The 19,122-nt window shown below is 43.1% G+C and overlaps 1 protein-coding gene across 1 annotated transcript in view; it reads left to right on the top strand.

The window, feature by feature from the left end:
• Positions 1-18,292, top strand: part of LOC147734888 (alpha-N-acetylgalactosamine-specific lectin-like) — a 71,900-nt gene extending 53,608 nt beyond the window's left edge. The window contains exons 5-7 of the mRNA XM_086953669.1: positions 2,391-2,505; positions 8,453-8,528; positions 17,954-18,292. Of these exons, the coding sequence (XP_086809795.1) occupies positions 2,391-2,505; positions 8,453-8,528; positions 17,954-17,981 (219 nt within the window). The 3' untranslated portion in view covers positions 17,982-18,292. The remainder of the gene's footprint in view (positions 1-2,390; positions 2,506-8,452; positions 8,529-17,953) is intronic.
• The last annotated feature ends 830 nt before the right edge of the window (positions 18,293-19,122 follow it).

The following is a 19,122-nucleotide window of genomic DNA, read 5'->3' as shown; positions in this document are numbered from 1 at the left end:
AGGAAGGGGCATGCCAAGTGTGTCCCTTCCTTTTACGAGTGCAAATGCCATGTATTAGTGTTTTGCGACCGCACTAGCGGTCGCAAAAAACTCGCAGTTTACCACCTACTACAAGTAGGTGGGAAACCATTCACAAACATAAAGGAGTCCCCAGGGGACCGCTTCCCCTTTGTGAATGGGTGTGCAAATATTTTTTAAGATAAGGCAGGGGTCCCTGAGACCACTGCCTGCCCTCAAAAAATGAAACTGAAAAGTTTAACTTTTCTTTTTTAAATGCATCCTGTTTTACTTTAAGGAAAACAGGCTGCATTCCAAAAGAAACTGCTTTATTGAAAATGCAGTCCCAGTCATGGTCGTCTGCTGAGCCCAGCAGGACAGCATCCCTAGAAGTGCTCGCCATTCCCAATGTGGTGGCAAATTGCGTCAGTCTCATTAATATTCCCATCTTTTAAAATAATTTTGTCGGCACTTTAATGGACTTGATTATCTAAATAAAGTACACACAAAACAAATATTTAGAAAACAAGCTCTGCAAGCCTACTACCTCACCCACACAGACACACACACACACACGTATGCAAACATACTATATCAGTAGCGTTTCTGTGCAACCTGCCTCTTTCTGTGCCCTCTGTGTCTGCTTATTTCATCATTCCCGAATGCAGCAGAATCATTATGTGAGACAGATGCATGTCTTTCTGATGTAATCTTATGTACTGCGAAAATGTCAGGGGGTGCAGAGATTAGCGATTCCAAATGATTCACCTGTAGTTCTCTGACTGTGATGTGGAATCAAGTCCACCTGAGACGGGTGACATTGCGTGGTTGAATGCTCTGGCTATCCAGGCAGCAGACTCTTAATGACATTCCGTTTAGTGAGTAGCCCAGAAATCAGGACAGTAGCCCATTTCCCTGTTGTTCCTAATATGAGTGCCTTCTTAATACCTATTTGGCAGGTAACAGGAGTTTCTGCCCAAAAAGCTGTATAGTGAGATACTCGGTTTTACATTATGCCGAAAAATTACTGTGGGTAACGTTGTGGACAAATCCAGCAGGTCAAGCAATGTGCAATCAGGCCCTCAAAAAGGCCTTGGCTCAGAAATACCATGGAGAAATCTTTGTGATCACACCAATATCAGCAGGTTATTGTCCACAGGGAACCTACATGGAAAAGAGTGTTCCATAATCCGTGCTCTTCGTGAGGATTTGTTATTTCTTGTTCTCTCAGTTTGAAAAATCTTTAGCTTTAACATAAAAAAGCTTGTAGAAGTGCTGGTCTCTCACATAATAATTCAAACATACACTATCATTCCTTAATATTATACTCGACAAAGTTTTCATAGTTGTATTCATAATTCCTAACAGAGAGCCTCTGGAATTGCATAAGTTAAATTGGTATAAGTCAGCCACAAACTTTCCACTGTCCCAGCCTTTATTCTGTGGGGCAGAACCGCTCTTCTCTGCAACTGGTTCAGGCATCATGAACCTCATCATGAACCTAATCATGAACCTCATCATGAACCTCTCCAAAATCGAGGAGTAGTTTTCAGGAACCTGACCTAGGTTCTAAGCTGGCATGTCAGCATACTGAAGACAGACATGCCAAAGTGTTGACTAACAGATTATTGTGAAGGTAAAGTAAGTATATGTTGTCAAGGTACATATATATATTGTTAAGTATAGTTACCCTCTACTGACCTTTATGATATTCTGGAGTGGACAGTTTGGCACGCACATTTTTACATCTCAATATTCTGGTAGATTTCTGTCAGAGCTCAACTCAGCAGGACTCCTTTCCATACCAAGCACCATCTCTCTGGCACTTAGGGTGATATTAGCAACAACTTGCGATAATTATCGCAAAACACGCTTAGTGTGGGTTTTTTTTGATCGCCAGATATTATCGCGGAGATAACATGCTATTAGCAACGTTTATCTCTAATGCCATAAAATATCCAGCGATAGCGGCTAAATGTGTGAATATCTCTGAAAATCCAGCGATATTTACGCATTAACGCCATGGTGGACTTAGCCTGACAATCCACCTCCCAGTGAAGAAACAGGCAAGTCATGTGCTTTCACGCAGCGATGCATCACTTCTAATAAATGAGGCCCTTGGTCTTTGCCCAGAGGCTTTGTTAACGCAGATAGTGAACTTAAGAACTAGGCTTATCATGAAACACAATGCAATTAAACATATTAAACTTATTTATGGCATAAACAGGCTTATATGTATATTTGAATCTTCACTGTCTAAGGTACTTACTCAACTTGTTGAGTTTACTTGAATACCTTACAAACAAGCTAGTGTTAACTTGTGCAGTTCACTATTATACGTCTTTAGCTACAATAATTTGATTTACCACTGTGAGCTTTTTTGTTCCATGAAGGAGGGACAGTATATGAATTCCGATGGATCTAAAATTACAATGCTGCCATTTGGCAAAGGCCAACCTGACAATCTTGGCAACGAAGACTTCATCGGCTCCTGGTACATAGAGGATGGTAAGAAGGTTCCTATTATATTTTCAAATTCAGAAGTAGACAAGGCCTGGATTTAAGATTTGAATGCTCTAAAAGATAATTAAATCAACTAACCATTTAGTGTTATAAGTTTAAATACAATTTGGGTTAGATAAAGGGACATCAGGCTGATTTTGATGAAGAAATTTAAAACTGTAAATTGAGTTCATCTATTGCCATAGCCTTCTCAAAAATCAAGTTTTATGATCCAAGAAGTTTTTTTAAGTGAAATATTAATAGAGACAACAAATGATTCATGATAACATGCTGATCTGATTTAATTTGCAATATTGCTTGCATGACATCAAAATACCTAATCAGTATAGTGGTCAACTTCAAATCAGAACATTTACACCAGCCTACAAATAATCACATCAAGTATTTATTTAGCTATCTTGGACCTGGCCCTCTCCAAAGGCTCACTCCAAAGTTTTTGCCTTCACTGCCTTCCTTTGCTGAGCCCCTTTTTTAGGGTTTTCAGAACTCTGTACACTTTAACACTCCTAACCAGTGCCACTTAAAACTTAGTCCAATTGGCAGATACCTAATTGGTACATTTAATTTACTTGTATATGGTACTACATGTACCAGGGCCTGTAAACTAAATACTACTAGTGGACCGCAGTACGTATTGTGCCAGCCATTAACAAAGCACCTTAACACTGCAGCCTGTTGTGAAGTTACGAAACTGTCATATCGACCTAGCAAAATAAACGTTTTGCTAGGCCTAAACCTTCTCTTTTTAATACTTATAAGGCACCCCTAAGGTAGATGCTGAAGGCTCATAAGGCAAGGTGCATTGAATTTATAAAGGAGGACATGTTTTTCACTGCTGCAAGGCCTGTTCATCTGATGCAGCGCTACTCCCGAAATGTTTTCTAAAACCCTATCACCTTTTCTTGAAGTACCAAATCCTACATTACTCATCAGTGGGGCCCATAACACTGCCAGTTGGTCACAAACACTTTTCATCCTACTTCATGGATCGGTGTGTTTCAAAGGAGAGCTGCGAGATCATGCCGGAGTGTCTAAATGAAAACTAAAGATTTATACAATATACACCTGTAGTTTAAAGGAACTTTACCATGGTTTTTATTAATGAGACATTTTATTCAGACACACCACCATTATGGTCCATGCTTAATTCTCCATTTATCTAATTTTTATTGAAAGCAAAGTTTAGCATGTCTAACAGTTTATTCACTTTATTTATTTCTTTATTAAAAAAATAACCTTAAAAGGGTAAAGGTTTTATCTCAAACAGTTATATTCATTTATTTCAAGGATTCAGAAATAGACATTAGTATTTAGGTTTCAGGACATAAGTATTAGCAAAAGATAAATCGTTCCCAAAGTTAATTTTTTCCTAGCTCCCCAACTAACAACCTCATCTAAAACTCATGTCTCATTCAAAGAAAATAGAACATATATTCAAAGTCTTACATCTCAGGAAAATCAGCATTCCGTCAGCATCTCAGGAGGAAATCGAAAAGAGAGTTTTTTTTAAAGAAAAATCACAGCTTTTTATACCCTATTTCACTAACTTGATCTATCAACAAAAGTAACTATCAGTACAAACTCAAGTCCTGATTGGACAATTTGAGGGTGGATGAGCATCACCTTATCATTCTAATATTAATTTTCTGTAGCATCAGCTGAAATTAAAGAGTTAATTGTTTAAAGAATGTCCAGCCTAGTCACATCCTCAACTTGTTATATGAGATTCCTTTCCCACGTTTTGAAATTCAGATGTTCCCATTTTGTTGGCAGTCATCTGGACTTTCAGGGCAAGCTGTCCTTGAGCCGCTCTCGCTCAGGCACAGGCAGCTCACATTCAGACTCGGCTCTAGCCACACATGCGCAGTATCTTTCACTGTCACAGTAATTGAAAACAAACACAAATAAATGTTAATTATTGAAATATAACCCTTCTGTTTACCTCCCCCATACTAATTTTTCCCTGTTAGTTGTTACCTAGCAAATAAGCAACACATATGCAGGATATACTCACCTATCTCCATATTTTTGCCAAGACATACATAAACAGAAACACATTTATGCCGCTTTTGATTAAATTAAAGATTTGCAATAGTAAACACCATGACATCATTACTAAATTAGTCAGTTATAGTTTTCCATGCAAGCAGATTAATATTCCCACGTGTATTTATGTGTGCATTCTATACTACGTTGATTAGTATACCAAACCACACAATTAATAAAGGTTACAGTTATGAGGAAATGACTTCCCAAGGGGTATACAAAATGTTGTTTCTTCACCTCGCTCCATCAACTAACACTAGGTTAAATTCATCACCACACCTAGGGCCAGCTTTAGTGTTGGTGGCGCCTGGTGCAACAGTCTTTTTTGCCGCCCCCTGCATGACCTTCTCCTCGGATTCTCTCACTACAGTCTGGCAAAAGTGCCCCTGATCTCTGCATAGCTCTTCACTCACACACATTTCATTTGTCTTAAGGCACTAATAAAGGCTGGCTTTTCGGTCCACTCAACTAACCACATGAATTCATCAATCAATCAATTAGCATTTGTATAGCGCAGAACTGTTGGTGTATTTGGGCACTGTGGGTCTGATGTCTCAGTAAAAAAGCCAGGTCTTGAGTTTCTTTCTGCTGTTCAGAGGGCAGGTTGTTCCAGGTCTGGGCAGCAATGTAGGAGAAAGAGAGGTCTCTGCTTTAGCTCTGCCGATGTGGGATGTGTATGCACGGGCAAGTGAGGGGGATTTCAGGTGCCTTCCAGGTATATAGAAGTTCAGTCGATAGTTGATATAAGACTGTCCTGGATCATTTAAAACCTTGTAGGCAAGTGCCTGTGAGGATCTTGAACTGGCATCTCTTCTGAAAGGGGAGCCAGTGGTGGCTTCTGAGGTGGGGGGTGATGTGCATCCATTTGGAGAGGTCCAGTTTAAGTCTGTCTGTGGCATTTTGTATTGTCTGGGGTCTTGTGAGGAGCTGGATGGAGATGTCGGCATAGAGAGCATTGCAATACTCAAAGTGATAAGGGCTTGAGTGATGTTCTCTCGTGTGTTGACTGAGATCCATCTGAAGATTCTGTAGAGCATGGGAAGGATGTGGAAGCATGAGTAGGCGACTGTGTTGACTCGTCATTTCATGGTCAATTTGCCATCAAGGATGATGCCTAGATTGTGAGCCTGGTTGGTTGGTGTGTGTTGGTCCGAGTTCTGCTGGCCATCAGCTGTAGTCCCAGATGGAGGTGTTGTTTCTGAATATCAGTACTTCTGTCTTGACGAAGTGGAGTTTAAGGCAGTGTCTCTGATCCAGCTGGCTACATTGGTCACGGCGTTGCAGAAGTTGGAGGGGTCTTTGGTGAGTGAGAGGATAAGTTTAGTGCTGTCTGTGAAGGAAATTATGTTGAGTTTATCGGATCTGACGGTATCTGCAAGGGGGGTCATATAGGTGTTGAACAAGGAGGGGCTGAGGGATGATCCTTGGGGTATGCCGCATATCATTTACTTATGTTTGGAGGTGAGGAGAGGCAGCCGGATGCTCTGAGTGTGTCCTGTAACGAAATAGGCGTTCCACTTTTAGGCATTTTGCTTTATGCCGATGTTGTAGAGCCTGTTGATGAGGGTGTGATGGGAGATGGTGCCAATTGCAGCAGAGAGGTCCACGAGGATCAGGACCACAGTCTTGCGGGTTCTGATGTAATCTGTGGTAGCGATCTGCGCTGTCTCGGTGCTGTGGTTGATCAGGAACCTGGACTGGGAGATGACCAGTAGGTAGTTTTGTTCCAGGTATTCAGTGAGTGATTCTGTAAAATTTTGGCCCCCTACATCTCAATCACCAAATACCGGTCAGTAACGGCCAAAATCGGCCGTTACCGACCGGTATTTGGTGACCTACATCTGGCCCCAGGTCACCAAAACATAAAATGGTGACTGGGAGATGGAGGGATAACCCCTTATAGCCTTTGGGCTATCAAAATGAGTTGGGCTACGTTTGGGCTATTCCCAACGTAGCCCAAAAACCTTACAAAAATGGCTGCTGCCGGCCACCCCTCCCCCTTCCAAACTGCCAATCAATCAATCAATCAATCAAAGACATTTATAGAGCGCACTACTTACCCGGAGGGTCTCAAGGCGCTTGGGGGGGGGGGGGTGGGTGCTGCTACTGCTCGAACAGCCAGGTCTTGAGCTTCTTCCTGAAGGAGAGGTGGTCTTGGGTCAGGCGCAGGTCGGTCGGGAGGGAGTTCCAGGTCTTGGCGGCCAGGTAGGAGAAGGACCTTCCTCCTGTTGTCGTTCTTCGGATGCGGGGGACGGCGGCGAGGGCGTGACTGGCTGATCGGAGGTGGCATTTGGGAGCGTAGAAGTTGATGCGGTTGTTGAGGTAGCTCGGGCCTTGATCGTGTAGGGCTTTGTGTGCGTGGGTGAGGAGACGGAAGGTGATTCTTTTGTTGACGGGGAGCCAATGCAGGTCTCTCAGATGTCCGGAGATGTGGCTGTTTCGTGGGATGTCGAGGATGAGTCTGGCTGAGGTGTTCTGGATCCGCTGGAGTCTCTTCTGGAGCTTGGCGGTGGTTCCGGCGTAGAGGGCGTTGCCGTAGTCCAGTCGGCTGGTGACGAGGGCCTGGGTGACCGTCTTCCTGGTCTCGGTGGGGATCCACCGGAAGATCTTCCGTAGCATGCGCAGGATGTTGAAGCACGACGAGGAGACGGCGTTGACTTGTCTGGTCATGGAGAGGGAGGAGTCCAGGATGAAGCCCAGGTTGCGTGCGTGGTCTGTCGGTTTGGGTGCGGTGCCCAGGGCGGGGGGCCACCAGGAGTCGTCCCAGGCGGAGGGCGAGGAGCCCAGGATGAGGACTTCCGTCTTGTCTTAGTTCAGTTTCAGGCGGCTGGTCGTCATCCACTCGGCTACATCTTTCATCCCTTCGTGAAGGTTGGCTCTGGCGGCGGCGGGGTCGTTGGTCAGGGAGAGGATCAGCTGGGTGTCGTCGGCGTAGGAGATGATGTTGAGGTTGTGTTGGCGTGCGATGGCCGCGAGGGGGCTCATGTAGACGTTGAAGAGGGTGGGGCTCAGTGAGGATCCTTGAGGGACGCCGCAGATGACTTCGGTGGCCTCTGACTTGTACGGTGGTAGACAGACTCTCTGTGTTCTTCCGTCGAGGAAGGAGATGATCCATTCCAGTGCCTTCTCCTGGATTGCGACGTTGCTGAGGCGCTGCACTAGGGTGCGGTGGCAGACAGTGTCGAATGCCGCGGAGAGGTCTAGGAGGATGAGGGCCGCTGTTTCTCCGTTGTCCATCAGGGCTCGGATGTCATCGGTGGCAGCGATGAGGGCCGTCTCGGTGCTGTGGTTGGCTCGGAAGCCAGACTGTGAGGGGTCGAGGGATCCATTCGTCTCGAGGAAGCTGTTTGTTGACGGTCTTCTCGATGACTTTGGCTGGAAACGGGAGGAGCGAGATGGGGCGGTAATTCTTGAGTTCGGTGGGGTCCGCTGTTGTTTTTTTTTAGTAGAGCGCTGAGTTCGGCGTGCTTCCAGCTCTCCGGGAAGGTGGCGGTGTCGAAGGAGGTGTCGAAGGAGGTGTTGATGACGTGCCAGGGAGCAGGGGCTCGGCTGCCGCCAAACTCCCCTTACCCATCTCAGACATATATACACAACCCATGTTTTAAAAGATGCCTACCCAAACCCGATGATGATAAGCCATCCGCACAAGCATTATACAAAAGCAGACATGAAAGTCACAACCTCTTGTTCGTGTCTACATTGAACAACAACAATTTCTATACCAGCACAAAACAAAGGTGAAGCCATTAAAAAAAATAGTACATTTGTTTACACAAAAATATATAGCATGTTCAGAATAATTCTGCAAACGAATGCAAGTATCCATGCAGACCTTTTAATGCTTTTGGTTGCAATTTCAATAACATATATTTTTCCTTTCCAATAGGCCATGTGACCTGGAATGATTACCCTCTGACTCCTTATGTATATCCTTTTGTCTGCAAATATTATCTGGGCAATCGGTAAGGCTTTCCTAATTTCTAAAATTTTCTGGAAAAAAATGCACAATCTTATAATGATTAGGATTTTCATTACATTGAAACATTTTACATTTCAATAGTAATCTCTTTATTTATCGTGTTTTTATGGCACAGTTCAAATTACACAAATCATCTATTGTGATTAACGTTTCCTTTAGGGATTATTATTTGATATCATGTGAGGTTTAAATAGGTTAGAGTATACCCTTTTCCAGAGAGGTTTAGATTCTGTTATCATTAGGAGCACCGCTGATAAGCTTGTTACATCAGTTTGTGGTGATGTAAATAGTGCAGATCCATCAACCGATGGTGTAGGAGGAAGCCATTTCTAAACCACCAACAGTTTGAGTGAGCCTGCCGCAGATGTTCTTATACTTCATCTTCAAATGATAATGCCTGATTTAGAGTTGTGTGGCTTAGATACTCCATTACAATCACAGTGGATGTCCTATCAGCCGTATTACAGTGCCTTAGGATATAATGCACTTCTATTACTGAAGACAGGATATCTGTCATATTTGTGACAGAGTATTCCATCCACCAAACTCCAAGTTTTCGTCTTGCCATAGGTCTCAGTTTTATCCTTTTTGTTTGTCCTATTTTATTTTTTGATTAGATATCAACAACAATGAACTTTTTGGAAAAATACACTTTGCAGTACATCCAAGACATAAAGTGATGCAATAAGGATTAGTGCTTAAAAATAATTTTTAAAAAAACACCCATTGGCAATGGCAATATGTCTTACTTAAAAACAAGCACTGACAAGACTTGACAAGGTCAGTAGGTTTGGCTTGTAACTGAAAATACAAGCTAGACATATGGGCTTGGAATATATTTTTCATGTTGCACACTTAGCCCTACTAATTACTGTTTTCATATTCTGCACCCACCAAAGGCATGCAATGTAAATAAACAGAAAGTGCACAAAGATCCTCCTCCAAATGTGGCATTCACATGTCCTCTCTTTTTTGAAAGGCTGCAGTTAGAGTTTTAATAATGCCGACTGCAGTACCTTAGGCTGTTGAAGAGGTCCCAAGAGTCAGATATAGGTCTTTGAATTAGAGGGCACCTATGCAGCACTAAAGGGACTCTCTGATCCAGATACCAGCCCAACAGAAGGTGCTTGTGTTTGAGAGGGGAGTAACCTGCAGCACTTGATGAGCATTGACGATTATCCGCAGGGCACGCAATGCCTATGCAGCACTAAGGAGGCTATCTGCCGCAGATTCCGGCGCACCGAAAGGCACTAGTGTGTGGCAGGAAAAGGAGTCAGTACAGCTTCAAAAGCCCAGATTACTTCCTGCAGCGTGGGCCTCGCCCAGACCAATGGCAGGCTCATCATCTGCCAGTTATCAAACCCCTTGGTTTGTTTCCGGGCTCTGGGCAAGGGCAGGTAATTTGCTGTTCTAGATTAACTAAACTAACATTTGGGAACATTTTGCTACTCCACAAGTTATTGCTTGATTCAAGGGGATAAGAAAGGCCGCCCCAGCCAAACTGTTACCTTCCCCGGTGCTTACCCAAGTCTCTACTATCAATGATTTTCTGGCCTGGGCGGTAGTGGTAGCCTCTAAAAAGATAGAGATGTATGAGCTCATATTTTCTCTGTCGGGGGATGGTCCCCTACTGTGCAGAAAGAATCTTAAGCTACTGACTAGGAGCGAGTTGTCAGAGTCAGCTGACCAGTCTAGCCCTGTGAGGCCCTACTTGTCCTCCGAACTCCCCTCAAACACAATCCTGCTAATACAGGCGCCTGGTGGATTTCCAAGCTCCAGCCCAGCCATAAAAGATAGGAGGAGGTCCGCTGACGCTACAGGGAAACCAAGCCAGAGAGACTATGACTTAGTGCTTGGATTCCATCCAAACATGGTTTGAATGATGTGGGGGATTTAAGTATCTCACTGAAGATTACATTTTAGGCTATTTTGAAAGGTAAACTGGAACTGGTTATCTCCCAACTGTCCTCTATTGGGCTAAACTTGAGGCCCCCCGTGGACTCAAAAGATTTTTACATCAAAGGGATAGGAGTGGGTGCCACTTCGGAGCAGCGAAAGTCTGAAAATGCTACGCTCCATTCCACTAATGCAGTTTCCAATAGCATTAGCACTCTTTCTACCTCTGGTCTGGGTGACCGTCCTTCCCCAATCAGAAGGCCTAGTCCCAGTGATCGACTTTAGGTCACCAAGGATGGCAAGAGAAGGGATGCTACACTTCGGCAGTGAACAGCAATTGGGGGTCGTGCCTGGTGGACTACCTTTTAGCGACAGGCCCTCTACATTACATCTCCCGCCTGCTTCATGTACCTATGTGGTCGTTTTGGCTAATGTTCCTGTGTTACCTTTGAGGACTGGTGAGACAACCGCTGAAATGAGAAATAAGATTGCTCATTGTCTGAATAACAAGCTTAATTTTTGCCAGTACGCCCTGATTGACCTGTTAATTTTATCTTAACTGTTCGAGGGAATGGGCGGGTGGGGCCACACAAAAATGTTTAAGGGGGACTGTGTTGTAGTGAATTTCTGGAGTCCCCAACAAGCGGGTGGGTTGCTGTCCTAGGCTAACAGGGCCCTACCCCAACCAAAATCAACCCATCTTCTGCCACTTTCGTATTTCTATAACACTTTGGCTCTTGTGCCGAGGCCCCACCTGGTTAGATCAAAAGGGGACCAGATTCTTGATGTTTTGAAATTCCATGATGATTTGAGATACTGAGGAACACCTGCTTTACCAAAACAACATTGAGACATAATCCCACAAGCAATATTGGTTTAATAAAGAGTGTAGAGAAGCATAAACCCTTCAGTTCGAAAGTATTAAAAGTGGCCCTCAATCCAAATTCAGGCAGATAGGGTAGATATAAAGGGCCCCTTAAAGATTCCAAGACATCTTCAATATAGGGGGATGTCCTATATGCTATTCGGAATAAGAACCAGGCAACATTTTGGCATGCGCTTAGTCGTGACAGAAAACCACTATGATTAGACCTGAAACTAAAACCTTACCTAAGCACTGAGTTACTCATTTTCAATCCCTCTATAGTACAGGCAATACTAAATATGTCGACCTGGATGTGGCCGACCGAGTTATGTTGTCTTCTGATTTAAATATCCAAGCAGATGACTCTCCCGGGCTACCACAAGAGCTGACTAACGTCACAGTGTCATTTACCCTCGCCAAGATATGGCAAGTTATTCAGGAGCTCAAAGCTGGCAAAGCCCCAGTCCTTGACAAGATTCCTGGGGACTTGCGTGCACTCAGCCTGTGCGTTTGTTGACTCATGCGCACTTGAGACTGTGAAGCAGCAGCCAGCAAAGGGCGGAAATGTAAACAATTTAGGTGTCTTGATGCCAAGACATCTTCAATATAGGGGGATGTCCTATATGCTATTCGGAATAAGAATCAGGCAACATTTTGGCATGTGCTTGTCAAAGCTGTCAATTTGTCTGCTTACATTTCTTGCTGCTGCCTGGTTATTATTGAACACTCCCTCTCCAGTAATTACAACAGTAGTGAAAGTGTTTGATTGTAAATAGGTAATATTAATATACTCATTTCAGCCAGTCAGGGGAAAAATTTACTATTCCAATTCCAGTCAGTACAACAGTAGGCAAACAAGTATCAAATCCAACAGCTATCAAGCAAAATATCTTGAACAAGTAATATTATTTTAAAAACAAAGTAAATTAAGAAAAATATAAATATGTTGCTAAAAATACAAATATATTTAGTAATACAATTTTTTAAAACATAAATACCTTCAAATATTAAAATTAATAAAATACATAAATAATTTTCATACCAATAAACATTTTCATTTTGAAATTATTTGTTACCCCATAAATATTTATTATATACATTTAGTTACTTCCCACCTTATAACCCCCAAACACTCACAACCTGCATCTAAAACGTAACTTTAAAAAAACGTTTTTACACTATTAATATAAATATGTATCAACAGACTAATTATCATCAATTAAATACTAATTATGAATTAATTATAATTCATGTACTTTCAGTAATTTATGTACTTTGAACAATATACCCCCACAACACACACAACACACTCATACAATTTAACAGATAATTATTTTAATTAACATAATGATACAATCAATATTTATTATTAATTTAAAAAAATAAATATTGATTACTTAAAATGTATTTACTTCCACCCCATAACCCTACAAAACCCACAACCCACAGCTAAAAACTTTTTTTTTAAATGACACTATTACATTTATTAATTGTCAATTAAATAATGAAAAGTATTTAACAACTTAGGGGCCGATTTTAATGTCGGACAGACATTACGTCCATCCGTACATCGATCTGGAACTTGAACCGACCAACTTCCTGTTGGAGGTCCCAAACCTGAAATTAGGATGCAATCACACCTATTCTTTACAATGGGGGCATGCATTCTGATCGGAATGCATGCTGTCATTGTAAAGAACTGAGGTGTACTTCATCCCTGCACTCTTTGGCAGGCACCTCATGTTGCTTGCCACCAGGTGCATGGATCAACAGGTGTGCAACATAGGTGCTCCCTCGGCCACCATCTGGAGGCCTTACACCTATGAATTGGCCTCTAATTATTAAAAAATTAAACTTAATTTACTTCCACCTACCCTTTATCCCTCTAAGCCCCACAACCCACACCTACAAAATTAATTTCAAAATTAACATAATTAATTATCAAATAATTTATGAATATAAAGTTACAATTAACAACAAATTATTAGTTAATTAAAAGTAAATTACTTATCACCCTTTACCCCTATAATCCCACAACCTGCCCATACAATTGACATAAAAAACATTAAAAGCACAATTTACATAATTAAATAAAGAATATTAAATAAAAAGTAATCTCCTACAAACGTCTAGAGAGGATATGGAGGAAAGATTTCTCTGTAGCTAAGAAACAGGAACAGGAATATAGGATAGCCAATGGAAAATATAAGGCTGCAATTAAACAAGCTCAAGCCACTCATTATGAAGAAAAGATTCCACCCTTTCCACAACAACCATGTAAAAAAAAACGTAAATGTAGTGCTTATATAGCGCACAAATCACCCCCGAAGGGGTCTCAAGGCGCTGTACACATACCGCTGTGGAACCCTTCCTGGTCGTTCCCTGTGAAGTGCCCCCTCCTGGGCACCCCCAAGGTGAAGCCAGGCATCCTAGCACTGTTGGTGCCGTTGTGGAGATTAAGCAAGCTATTGCCCAGAGTTGCAGAGTGGGAAGGAGAGGAAGGACCAATGTTCCTTATTGAGTATGTAGTCTATATGACTACTTCGCAACCTGTTGCTGTAAGTAGGAGAGCCCTGCTTATCAGATTTTGCCCATCCATATACAGCCCGTAACCCATGCTCCAGACATAATACTTTTAGCTGAAAAACAGCTTCTGTCCATTTTTTAATGGAGGTTAATGTTAGTTGTGGAATATCACATAGAAGGTCCTGCTCAAGGCCAAGGTCTACATTGTTGGTTGTCTAGTGGTTCAAAAGAACACTTGAAATCCCCAGCAACTAGGATGTTTCCCTCTCCTTTATACTGATTGAGATAGGAATCAAGAAGGGAAACAATGCCAGAGGCTTTCCCTCCAGGAATCCCTCTGGCATAGACATTAAAAGTAAGAGGTCCTCAACATCAGTAATTTTATTTTTGATTAATAAAATATTGTTACTAATGGTATCCAGCTGCTGGACTTTGTACCTATCATTCTGTCTCACCCAAATAGTTAGTCCCCCCATCGGTCTCCCCCTTTGACCAGCACTAGCAGCATTAAAAAAAATGTAAGAAGCATTGTCTAAACTCGGGTTTCACTGACCATGTTTCTTGAAATACCAGAACTTCATTGGTTTCGATAAAGGATAGCCAGCCTAGTGATAGTAATTTATTCTTTAGCCCGGCAATATTCGAGGAAACCACAGCAAATTTTTTAAAACTAGTGCTGGATTTAATGCATGGGTGTAACCAATTGTCACAGGACACTACACAGGGATCAGTTACACCCGCCAGTAGGCTCACTTCATTTGGGTGCGTCTCAGTAGAGCTATCATCTTCCCCAAATCTGTCTTCCCGAGTATTTACACCCTCTGAAACATTGTTTATTGCTGAAGGAGGACCCCCTTGGCTCTAAATATTCAATTTAAACACATGGTCTTCCGTGTCCCTGGTGGCGGGATCCACAGGAGTAGGGGAGTCAAATTTGGGACCCAGTCAATCGTTTTCCTCCAGCGAACTAAGTGCCTCATATCTGTTGGAGGTCGGGATTGCAAAATTATAGGGGCCTAGCGAATGCGCAGGTATCCTCTGTGTTACCCCTCTGAAGTTTGTGCTCAATTGGTAGCAGTGACCCAGCGGAAGGACATTAATAGCCTCGTTATATACCTTAAAAGAGGCTGCCTGTTCTAAGATACACCGGACCATGCTCAGAGACCCGAAGCTCAAGACGACACAGACCCCGACCAGGTCTTTTTCAGATTGACCAACCCAAGCAACCCTTCTAACCATCTTGAACTCTAAGAAAAGATGGTTCCCAAGCCCAGTCCTAGAATTCAAGAAGTGAGGGGCCTTATTCTTAAGTGAGGACCAATGTTCCTCTTCTCGGGCTTGAAGTCTCGGATGTTGGCCAGTACTATAGTATAGGGTGGAAGATGGAGAAAAACATTCGTCAACATATATCCACCCTGACCCTGTAGTCTCCCCACCGGGCCCTTTGGCCCTTCCTTTCATGTCAATGGACCGTTATGCGGTCGTATAAGTAATGCCGGGGGTTTCGGGGGGATCGCTATGGAAGGGAGGGGTCAAGCCGCGACGTGTTGTAGTGACCAAGATGTGTTTTATGCCTGACTGGCACCTATAACTTCGGGCTGGCTGCTCCCAGAGTGAGGGGGTGGAACTTTAGTTATATGCTGCTCTATTTTGGTTAATCTCTGGTCTATTGCAGCTAATCTGGACAGAAGGGGATAAATCAGGGCTAGCAACTTAGCTTCCATCCTTTTAAAAAAGATTGAGCCTCAACGGAGTTTAATTGTTGGAGCCCCAGTGGGGTAGGATCTACACTAGCTGCACCCGCCTTGATGTTGTCAGCCTCGGCGGCTGGAGCTGGGATCCCTTCCCTCCTTAATTCCATGCTCTTGTTCTTAGCCTGCTTTGAGACCTGAAGGCTGGTTTTGGAGGCACTGCACACTATTCCTTTTCTTTACTTGAGCATTTCCTCGTGGGGCAAGTGTTGATTTTTGCTGCCTATTAAGCATATTGGTAGGTGTAGCTGAAGGTGAAGAGGATAAGCTATCCACAAGGGGTAAATTAGAAGAGCCTAGCTATTGGGCTACCTACTGTCACTGATGATGGTTGGGGACATGGGATTGGGGTAGCAGTTGGCTCTAGTACAGGGAATTGCCCTGTTGATAAACATAAAGGGTCCAATGAAAGCCTCCGTTCGGTTAGCTGTATCTTGTGTATTAACACGGATTCAGCCCGAGTAAGAAAGGCATCGAAGGTCCCTACCACTCCCGCCCCGCCCTCCCTTTACGCATGACCTTACTAATGCCCACAAGGAATAGATTCTAAACAATTAGGAATGGAAGTGATCAATTTAGTAATCAAACACAATCCCTTGAACAGACATAAGCACCCCCTTCTACCCAAGTCCAGTAACACAAGCTTACGTAGAGTTCAGATGTCGATGTTGGAGGGGTGGCCCAGCCCAGCCTCTTCCGGCCTCTGACAGGCACGGATAGTGGGACGCTGATAATTGTAGTCCCCGGCACTCGTGTCTGCACTAGCTTGATTGCGGGAGGTGCGTGGCAGCAAGGGCAAAGTTTCAGTCCCCAAGGACTGGTCCGGCGAGGCAAGGTAAGCTCAGGCAGCAGCTACAAAAGGATTTAGCAAGAGACCTCCATGTTTCTCCTCATTACGCCTCACCTGTTGAGGGGTAGCAGTTTTGGCAAAATCCCACGTCTACCACTTATGGTAAATCTGGGATTGCGTCAAAATCCATGGATTGTGTGTGGGAACTTTCACACACCACCGATGGAACAACTCCCTGGGGTAGAGTAATGCAACGCAGTGTTTTGTACTGCATTGCCTTACTCTGGATTTATCGAATCACTCAGGGACATGCAAGGTGGTCTCGCATGGCTTGATAAATTGCTTCTTACAGGTTGCATTGCTTTTGCACCCAGTTGCATAGTGCAAAAATGATGCAATACTATGATAAATAAGGTCCTTGGTGTGTGATAACAGCAGTAAAAAATTATATATATTTATAATCCTAACAACTAAAGTTCCTCTATAATTTCATTTCTTAAGGTTCCTCCTCCAGAGCCACCTATGAAATGTCTTGAGAATTGAAGAAATATTAAAATAAAAAAGCTAAACTAACTTTGAGAGTAGCCTCAATATATTTAACAGTCCATATGGACTTATTATTAGTTTTGCCCCATATCATCTGCCTATGGTGAGTATTTCAACATTGCAAGTAAATGGACCACCCTGCGCGAAGGTTAATTACAATGCATGTAACACATGTCTGCATATTTCATCTTTTCTCTCTAATTCTGTGCCCGTTTGGATGAGAAGTTTGTTCCACTTTATAATATGCTTTGGGGATGGTTCAAATAGCAAGATTTAAACGTAGAAGAAAATTAATTCAGAAGATGCCTCTATCACTTGAGTGGAGCATCACACCTTCTTTGCATTTTTTTTATCTGACAAAGCAGGTAGGGAGGGGCGAGTCCCCATTCTGACTATAGATAACAGTTGAAGAGATGACTAATTTTCTCACTTTTCATATATAAGCATGGTAGAGTTTTACACAATCATGAAGCCAATTTCTCAAAGTATAATAACTCTCACTAGTTCATAATCACAGTTTAAATATGCAAATAGATGAGGATTCTCTATTCACTAAAGCCAGTTTGCCAGAAATGTTATTCACTTCAAAAACATACAGGGAGCATCTCATAAACGTCATCTCCTTATTTCATCCCTATCAGCCATATTGTACAATGCAGGGTTTTGGCTTTTTATTGGAAGCAACAGACTGAAGTTTGAGCAATACATTTACTTTTGGTTGCTGTTCCCTAGCTTCTAACTTGTTGCTTCTGCAGATGTTTACATAAGGATCTCACAGGGTTCAGATAATTTACTGAACGTAGTCCATTGTTCATATTGACCTTTGGGACACGATGCATTTAAAACATTTTGCAAAAAGGTAAGAATGTATAATATTCTTAATAATATTAGTTATTTAAATGAGGTACATTTTAAACTGAGTCATGTTAGTTGAGGGTAACAGGTCTTATTTTTAACACACCTTGAAAAATATGGTCCCATGTTTGTCTTTCTAAGTTTATTCAACCATCTTTCTATGTTCTTTTCTGTTATAGCCTATGCGGAAATGGAGGGTACTACTGATATGTCCATGGGCCACATCAAAAAAAGAAGTAACAGTCACTCAAGATTCTCTTCGAAATACATCTGTTATTCTAATATGCAAGCAACTGTAAATGAAATGTCTGCTGTTTTCAGAAATGTCATGTTACCTTTTCGATTCACCTTTAGCACAAAGAAAACCTTGTTAAGCAAATGTTGTTTCTCTAGTCTATTAATCTGTCTTTAACCATGAATAAATCAAAGGCTTCTAAATGATGTATGCTTCTTTAGTCAGAGTAATCATAGTCAATATATATATTCTCTCTGGAACTTTAATAGATTAAAAACATATTAAAAATCATGCTTGCTGCCTTCTTTATCTACCATTAGACACCTCACTTCCACTAGTTACAATATCTCTACCACATTCCCTGCTTGTTCCACCTACCCTAATAATCAACTCTACTTACTCATTCCCTTGTACCCTCCACTACATTACTCATGCAGTCTGTGTCATTGACTCTTTACTGGCAAGCCCGTCTGCGCCCAGCCACGCCTGGACCGCGCCCAGCACCAGAACCCCTGGTCCTCGCCGGAGCCAGCCAACCCGTCTGAGCAACGACGCCGCCGCCCTCCATGCACTCAACACCGGCCGACAGCCAGCCTGCTACCAAGCCACCCCGAAACGCACCCACAGAGCCTTCGCCTGCAACTTCACCTCCACCCGCTCCTGCACCGCGCCAGCCAAAACAGCCGCCAACAACAACCACCTCAAATGCATCCTGTTCAACACCCGCTCCGTCCACAGGCACGCCATCGAACTCTGGGACCTCCTGGACAAAACCGCACTAGACGAAACCTGGATGAACGCCACCTCAGCTTCCGACATCGCCATAGCCATCCCGGACGGCTACAAGATCATCCGGGTGGACCGCGTCAACCAGACCGGAGGAGGCATCACCATCGCCCATAGAAACACCATCCACGTCACAACCAACACCGACAACACCCTCGCCTCTGCAGAGCACCTTCACTTCCAGATCCACACCGACCCCATGACCACCCTCAGAGGGACCCTCATCTAGAGATCCCCGGGACCGCACACACAATTCAGCGAAGCCCTCGCAGACTTCATCAGCCAGCTCACCCTCCCCTCCCCCGACTACATCCTCCTAGGAGACCT

This window comes from Lissotriton vulgaris, chromosome 1_2 (genome assembly GCF_964263255.1).
Source record: "Lissotriton vulgaris chromosome 1_2, aLisVul1.2, whole genome shotgun sequence".
NCBI classification, from domain to species: domain Eukaryota; kingdom Metazoa; phylum Chordata; class Amphibia; order Caudata; family Salamandridae; genus Lissotriton; species Lissotriton vulgaris.
The sequence above is the reverse complement of the archived record's forward strand: the minus strand, read 5'-3'. Positions and strand labels throughout refer to the sequence as shown.